Source organism: Morus notabilis, unplaced genomic scaffold (assembly GCF_000414095.1).
Source record: "Morus notabilis unplaced genomic scaffold, ASM41409v2 Scaffold264, whole genome shotgun sequence".
Taxonomy (NCBI): Eukaryota; Viridiplantae; Streptophyta; class Magnoliopsida; order Rosales; family Moraceae; genus Morus; species Morus notabilis.
This window is the reverse complement of record NW_010368055.1, coordinates 600,327-609,438: the sequence shown is the minus strand read 5'-3', so window position 1 is coordinate 609,438 and position 9,112 is coordinate 600,327. Positions and strand designations below refer to the sequence as shown.

Here is a 9,112-nt window from a genome sequence, read left to right as displayed (position 1 = left end):
GCATTCCTCCCGTGGGCAGAGTATTGGTTCAACACCACCTTTAATGCCTCAACAAAGTTCACCCCTTTCTGCATTGTTTATGGCCGCGACCACAGTGGCAGCGGTGGAGGAACAGCTAGCCCTACGCAATGCCATGTTGGACCTGTTGAAATCTCATCTCGTGTTAGCTTAGCATCGCATGAAGAAATTCGCTGATAGGCATCGAAGGGAGCTCAGTTTCAAGGTGGGTTGGGATACATACTAATAAACAAAAACCAACTCTAATCTACTCCCTTAGACCATCCCCAATGTAAACGCTCGTCTCAATACTAATTTGACACCAAAAAGAGCAAAAATAGCATAATTAATATGGTCTTACTTGTGCTCAAAAGCATAATGTGCACCTTTTAATTATATATTTTAAGCTTTGTAACTTATAAGAGCATCTCCAATGCAATGCCATATTAGTATATCCCACTTCAAATTTTAACATTTGAGTAGCAAAACTACTCTCCAACACAATCTTACTTCTTATGCTAAATTTAGCATATGCTTTACTTCGAGTCAAATTTGACACCACGGAAAACATAAGCCAAATTTTGGCGTTTAATTAACTTTTTCATTCAATTGTTACGATATTGTCACTTTCAAAGTAATTTCGCATTTAAAGTTTACATATGAACAAAACTAAAAAGAGACGAACAATAATTTAATACCTATGCCTAGAAAGCATTTCATCTCGAGATTCCTGTTTCTTTTGAGTTGCTTGCTCTGCAACTGCTTCAGACGGTTTGTTATCCATTTCTTGGGCGTCTTCCATTTGAGCAACCTTGGAATTAATGAACAGGATAACATAAACGCAAACACAATGGCCGGTGAAAAAAATGCAAGAAAAGAAAAACAACACAAAGTTTCTATCATAATTCATGCCCTAGACTAAAATAAAGTCCATTACTGCAAAAATTAGAGAATTTTCACAAGTCAATTAGGGAAACCATCCTTAAAAATCCATGCTTTATAGCTTTATTCAACAAATATAAAAAGATAAAATAGAATAAAATCAAATCAGCAGCTAAAAAGTAATGAAAACTGATAAGGGGAAAAAAAAAGCATACACACATATATATATATATATATATATTTTTTATTCTTTTTATAAGAAAGAAAGAATCAAAAGAAAACAAGAATGCTAAATCGCAGTTAAGCAAACAAGAGGGATAACCTTATCTTATATTGAGCTAGGATTGCGATGACTTCAGAATATGAGTTAAGCAAGATGTTAATAAGGATATCGGGATTTATATTCAACCAAAGCTGAATGCTAAACCGCAGTTAAATTACCAGCGTATGTAGAGGATTGCAGTATGCAACCAAGGTTGATTTTTATTTTTTTTATTTACATTATATTTTATATTTTATTTTTTATTTATGTAAGAGAGAGTAACGCAGGACGGCCTTCCTTACGAGCCTCTTTTTAATACATAGCAAAGTAAAACACTTTTAAGGAATTAAAACCACTAAAAACTAGTAATAAAAATAAGACTAGTTGTGATAAGATATAAGAGCAGTTATTGACTTTTGAAATATAAAAGTAGCCGATGAAATGCAGTTATCTTAATAAGGGAGAAATTTTTGAAAATGTTAGAGAATAAAACGGAGGGAAATTTTTTTAATAACTATTCAAAAGTAATGTCTATATTAGCAGACATCTGCAATCAGGACAATGGTAATACGATTTAACATTAAAAAGAGATTAAAATATATCTTTTAAAGAATTATGAAGATGAAAAAGAGTAACTATGAGGAAAGGATTTTTTTTTTTTTTTTTTTTTTTTTGGACTTATAGGAAAGCTAAGTAATGTAGCATTTAGAAAATCATTAACTTTTTTGCTATTTAATGATAAGAACTAAATATAATGATAAGAAGTTGCCATCATAATAACTAGATAATATGAGTAAAACTTTAAGAAAAGAACTATTGAAACACCCATATTAAACTCTTACATGAAGAGACTAGTGAAACACAAGAGGAAAGAATATTACACTAACAAAAGAAAATTGTGATGTACGAGAATAATATCAATTGTAACAAAACAGAGAGAGAAATCCAAAGAGTAAAGTATAACTATGATACAAGACAGTGACATAGGTTATTATAGACAGCAACATGTGTAGCAGAATGTAAGTCAATTGAAAAAATCAATTAGGTAAAGGAACAAGCATAAAAACTTGGCATAATGCAACAAGTGCAGAAACTAATTGAAGAAAAATGCAGATAAACAAGGATAAACTCAAAGATATTTCAAGAAAAAAATGTCATATAGTGGGAATACATATGGATTACAGAAGAAGCTCCAACCAAATCTAGTTACCAAACAAAGAAAGAGGAAAATAATCCAAAACTATACAAATCATCAAAAACGATGCACACAGTGCTTAATACAAACACTCAATCTATAACATATTCAGGTCAGTATCGATACTGCTATACTATTATAGTATAGACATAAATTAGTCACGAAAACATAAAAGAAATTGTAGAACTCACTACTTTTTAAAGTAACGGGAAGATAATCAATACATCACACTAAAACAATCAAATTATGCAAAGTATTACCATACTCTAATAGAATTACCCAAAGAAAAAACAAATTTACATAAACAAACTTCTGAATGTCAAAAACAAATTCTTAAAATAAAGCAAAATATGAACAAGCGACGATAAAAAATACTTGTAAATCCATGAGATGAGACTCGAATCGAGAGGATTCAATTAGTGATTAAAGGCAATGTTGCGTTAGAACCGAACAGAATCACTTCCAATCAAGGGAGATCGGAGATATCACTCAGGACCAAACAAGAGTTTGAACACAACTTTCAAGATAAAGTAAAGGATTGAAAGGTAAAGTACCATATATATTTTCCATAGGCAGGCAGAAGAGAAGACAAGATTGATTAGGCAGACAGAAAAACCACCAAAAACGGTTACAAAGGATTCATATATAGAAGAATTAATAACCTAAAAAGATAGAATTTGTTAGATTTTCCAAACAAACATATCAAAAGTTTCAACAAGAGAGAGAGAGAGAGAGAGAGAGAGAGAGAGAGAGAGATAGAGAGAGACCTTTTAAAACTCAGGAACGCAGGGACCAGAATGAGAGCAATCGAAGGTGACGTTACTTCCTCGGGGGTTTCTTTGAAAGTCAGCAGAACTCTACCCTCAATTCCTCTGATTTCATTTGAGCGAATTAGGGCGTGAACGGAAGGTATTATTCCGAGAGCAAAGACGACAACTTTACCAGATTCTTAGACGAGAGCAGCGAAATCGAAGAAGAAGATTTGCTGCTGCTGCTGCTGTAAATGTAATGGGAACCTTTGTTGTTGTGTTTCTGAGTTTGGCTGTACATGTAATGGGAACCCTAGTCCCACATAAAACGCCAAACGGGAGTTAAGTCTCAAACAAAATCCCCCACCTCTGAAAGCAATGATTGTAAGCAAGTAACTAGATTAGACGACCATTTTACTAAATCCTAAACATTCAAAAAAAAAAATTTTTTGATGCAGATTTTTTCCGAACTCAACCAGAAATCCTAGTACTGTCATTTCTGAGTGCACCGATTCTAAGCAAGTAGCATATGCATACATTACCTAGGGAATTATTACTGAAAATGAAAGATAAAGAAAAAAACTCACCTGAAACGAAGAAAATCGTCTGCTAACCGACGAATTTCACTTTCTCGGGTCCCAAACAGACAATTAAGAACGATCACCGACGGTCGGTGTGAGAAAAGAATCCGACTTTTTTGGAGTCGCCAAACGCCAGAAACAGAGAGACTGGGATTCTCTTCTATTTACTGGAGCGAGCCCTTCTAGGGTCCAGGTGAAGGAGTCTTAGCCGTTTTGGACGTGAAACGACACCGTTGCTCTTCTAATTAACTAGATAGAGTGATTGACACATTATTCCCGGGACTCTTAAATCAGTAACAATTTGGCCCTCGTTCTTTAAATTTTGGCAAATAGAGTTTTAAACTATTTTTGTTAACGTAAATCAATTTTGGTTTTTTCGGTAAAAACCAAAAAGAACAAAATGCCCCGAGTATTGTAATGGATATCAGACCAATAAAAAAAAATAATAATTACAAAGAAAAACTAAAACAGCAAGGAATGTAAAATATTCATGCTTCAGAGGCTACTAGTGATTAGTGCTGAAACTTTGAACGGGCTATCCGTAACCACCGAAAAATCTAAATTTTTACTTGATTACCGAGCCTGAACTGCCCAAAAATTCAGGCTGCCCAACCCAACCCGAATTTCCCCTTGGACGGGCTTCGGGCAGCCAAATCGGGCTGCCCGTTGCCCAACCAAATTGCCCGAAAATTTTAATATTTTTTATATTATATATATTACAATTTAAAATTTGAAATGAACACACGAACTATATAAAAAACTTTATTTCTTTATTGATTTTTAAATTTGTAATTCATGATTGCCTCGTTAAAAACCTTACCAAGAAAAACCCAATTGAGATAAAAACTTGGTAAGAAAAAAAGAGTGCAATCATTGTGGGATGAATTATAAATTTGACGAACTTACAAAGTCTATACAAGATTACAATAACACTATAGAAATTAGAAATTACAAAGTAAATAAATATTTACAAATTACAATAATAAAATTTAATTTGATGCAGAAGGATTGTCTTGAAAATTAAAAGTTAATCTATTAAATTCGTCGATCCATTATTGGCTTGCCGGTGAGATTGTATTGTGTAAGCGTTGGTCGGAACGATCCCAATCCTTGATGCACACCAAAGCTTCAACAATATCCTGTTGCAATGCGTTTCTCCATTCTTCAAGTATTCGGACGGTTGTACTGAGTGCTTGTTCGGCTGCAACAGTGGAGACCGAGATCGAAAAAATATCCATTGCCAGTCGTGTTAGGATCGGCCAAGTTAATGCTCGTGCCCTCCACCACTGAACCAAATCAAACATTTCGATATTGTTTACAACTAAGCCCTCACTCAGGTACGCCATTAACTCGTTGAAGCCGCCGTTGTTGCCGCCACCTCTTGATGAAGATCCACACCCAGATTCTTCTTGACCTGAGTCGTCATCGTCGTCTTCTTCTTCTTCTTAGACAACCCGAAAACATTCAAGAATGAATGCGGATTGTCGTCTCGTTGTTGTGGTTGTTCAACACGAGGTGTGTTTCTAAACCTACTTTTATAAGAGCTATAGAGAGAAAATATTTTTTTCCTTTATAATAGGAAATTGGTCAGTAGTGTCGATAGCTAAAAATTCACCTAAGTTATCTAATCCACTTTCTAAACCTTTTAATTTTAATCTAGGGTCGAAAATAACACTGAAACCATAGAACATGGGTAATTTAGACCAATATTTTTTAAACTTCTTTTCCATAGAGGCGATTAGAACTCCTAAAATCTCGCGTGTCCTAAATTCACTAAATAAAATAGACATTGTTAAAAGTTCTCCTAACGCTAATGGTGACGTTGGGTAATAAGTTCTACTAAACTTTAAGGTAACTTCGTGAAATCTACCTAAAAAGTTAAACAAGAGTTCGGCAACTTGCCAATCAGTTTCATCTATAAATCTTGGTCCTAATTTTGCACTAACATAATTTGTTATAGCATCTTTATAAGGGATGCACTGTTAAAGCATTATATAAGTGGAGTTCCATCTTATGGGCATATCTAAGGCTAATGCTCTAGGATTTTGATTACATGCTTGTAGAAATCTAAACCAATCTTGTATTCTTTGATTACTACCTTGAATCCAAGCAATGTTATCTCTAATTCTTTTAATATGACCTGACATTGATTTTAAACCGGATTTTACTATTAAATTAATTATATGACATGCACAACGTTAGTGAAATATATCATTATTACCGAATAAACTTATATCATTTTTAAAAAGTTCTATTCCTTTAGTATTTGCAGTTGCATTATCTAATATTATGGCCATTATTCTATCTCTTAAACTATATTCATCAATGACAGATAAAATTGTGTTATATATTAAATTGGCAGTATGTGATCCTATAACACATTTAAAACTTAAGATTCTCTTATCCAAATTAAAACCTTTATAATAATGTCCGGTTACAGCTAAATAATCTTTGTTGGCAACGGCGAACCAAATATCCGATGTTAACACAACGCAACCACTAGTAGAGTGTAAAATGTTGATTAATGCTTTATTTTCTTATTTATATAATTTTAATGCATCTTTCCTAAGAGTAGTTCTAGAAAAAAATTGTACATTAGGATTATGTATAATTTTAATATAACGCTGCCAATTTCTTTAATCAGTAAAACTAAGTGGTTAATCTAATGTGGCTAATAATCGTGCCATTTCCATACGATCAACTTGCGAATCGTATTTTCACGTGCTTAGACCGTTGGTTTGGCAGTCAAACGATAACTGTGTTTGGCGGAGATTGGCTCCGCCTCCTTACTTTTGAAGACACTTTTCAGAGTGTCTTCTCAAGTGTGTAGTGCTGTGAATAGTGTTACCTTGTAATTTATCACCACAATATTTACATTGAGCTATGTATTTAATGTTACCGTTATTGTCGACCTTCTCGAATGTGTTAAAGTGCTCCCAAACTGCTAAGGTGCGCTTGCATTTCTTCTTATAACTTGCAACACTTGCACTAGCACTACCGCTTGCCTCTCCTCCACGCCCACCAGTGCCACCACCATTATTTCCACGACCTCTAGTACGTCCACTAGGGCTCGGATTTGCAATTTTCTCAGCAACTCTTTCCGTAGTTTGCGATTCATGCATTTGAAAAATATTAAGAAATTGCCCTTCTTCGATGTTAAATTGGGCATCAATGGGAATATCACCACCATAACAAGAAGAAGTCATTATGAAAAATAAGAGAGATTGAGAGCGCTTTGAGAGAGATTAAGAGAGATCGAGAGAGATTTAAGCAAGATTAAGAGAGATTTAAGAGAGATTTGAGAGAGATTAAGAGAGATTAAGAGAGATTTGAGAGAGATTGAGAGAAATTGAAAGAGAATGAGAGTTTTTGGGTGAGGGAAATGGTTGGGGGAGGGGGTATTTATAGGAAATTTTTTGGCTTGAAAAAAAAAATTTCCCCCAAAAATTCGGTTCCAACGGCTAGTAGAATTCAGGCACTCGGGTCGGGTAAAATTCGGGCAACAGTCAAAAAAATAGCCGTTGGGGTTTGAATTTTAGGGCAAAAATCGGGCGGCGGTCGGGTTGGGCAAAAAAATCCGTTAGGTTCAAAATTCGGGCTAACGGTAAAAAAAAATTCAGGCAGATTCGGGAAATGGGCAAAATTCGAGATAATGGTCAAAAAAATTCGGGCAAATTCGGGTTACGCCGGAAAATTAAAAAAAAATCCGGCGAGCAGCAAGGTCGACTTCTCCACTGGCGGCGGGCATTTGGAATTGATTTTTTTCGGGCTGCCTGAGCCGTGCTCGACCAAATATCTCAGACGGGCGGCGAATGGCACCTACCCGCCGTGCCTGAAAATTTTCGGGCACCGGGCATGCCCACCGCCCGAAGTTGCACCACTGCAATGATTAGGTGTAAAATTCAATAAGAACTTAATATTTTCAATATGGATTATTTTCATAAATACTCTCGAACTATGTATCATATTTTAAAGTGTCACTCAATTTTTGAAAACGATTCAAATCACCCTCCGATGTATAGAAAATAGATTAACTTGACGTTTGGTTCATGGATTCAGAATCATGATTCATAATTATTCTCGATTTACGTGTATTTTTTGTGAGAGAAAATACTATAATGAGCCACGAACCATCATCCGAACTATGACACGAATCCACCAACCATACACAATTCTAGTTCTGTCTATAATTTTAACAGAATGCTAACGTGACATGCTAATTAAAGTGTAAGAAATGCATTTTAGAATATAAACCTTAATTATTAATTTAATTAAGAACCTATTAACCTTAATATAAAATCACACAAATCAAAAGACTAATTAAAAACAAACAAAACAAAAAATAAAAAGGATAAAGTTAAAAAAATCCATATTGTTGCTGCTACTATCTAATAAGATCATGAACATAGGATCAAATCTAGAGATCTGATCAAACATAAACTAGATCTATTTTTGCTTCTTTCAGGAACTATATGCAATTGTTGGAGAATTTGAGTGTAGAAGGTAAAAAGAATACATAAAACAAAAGAGAGTTTGAGGCGTATAGGAATATTTTCCTTAAGATTTTATTTACCCTCACTTCTCAAAGTTTAGTAATGAGTTTTAATGATAAATTACCCCCAAGATATAACAAACCCTTGAACACAATATCTAATAATAATATTGAGTTCTAGAACATTTATTAGTTTGTAAATTTTCTGGAGAATTAATAAAGACAAAAGTGTCATTTCATAAATAAATGCATCCTCTTTAAACATTACAAACATTCACATAATGGTACATTTTCAATCTGAATGTATCTTTTAATGGATTAATACACCTATTACAATAGTTATATTTATTGTTAATTAGTGTTCATATATGTATGAAAACATATCACAAATGGATGTAATGTCGAAACGTTTCAGATCACATAAACTCATAAAAACACTATTTTTCTGCAAAATTTTCACTGTAATGGGTGTTTTACCGCTACAGTATGCAAACAGACCTGAGAGGCCTACACAAAGGCACTTCAGCGTAAAGTTTTCTGCTGGAGCGCAAATATTTTTGTTACAGTAGAAATATTTCGGTTGCAGCCGATTTGGCCGAACCAAACTGCCTAATTTTGTGCACTTTGTCCGCCAATGTAGCGCTTTTAAAGTCTCTTTAACACAAGTTTTTTATGTTTTAACACTCAAATAATTTGTGATCTTGATTAAACATTTTGTAACAATTGCATCTATTCATATTCCTCTAAACAAAGCTTCGATTTTTTTTTTTTTTGCTGAACAAAGTTTCTAAATCACATCAACGATCAAGAATCTTAAAAGAGAAACAAAACCAAAACCAAGTCATTTCATTCAAGACAGAATTTCATCAAAATCAACTATTGGAATCCCAGTAAAAGAGATTGAACATAACCAATAGTTTCGATAGGCTCCAAAGGTGACGCGAAACTGACATT

General features: G+C 34.1%; 1 protein-coding gene across 1 annotated transcript in view; it reads right to left on the bottom strand.

Annotated features, from left to right (window-relative positions):
- LOC112094693 (OTU domain-containing protein 6B) overlaps nucleotides 1-3,830 on the bottom strand; it is a 9,484-nt gene extending 5,654 nt beyond the window's left edge. The window contains 3 exon segments of the mRNA XM_024176260.1: nucleotides 696-808; nucleotides 3,104-3,454; nucleotides 3,673-3,830. Coding sequence (XP_024032028.1) covers nucleotides 696-799 — 104 coding nt within the window. The 5' untranslated portion in view covers nucleotides 800-808; nucleotides 3,104-3,454; nucleotides 3,673-3,830.
- Nucleotides 3,831-9,112: the final 5,282 nt, after the last annotated feature.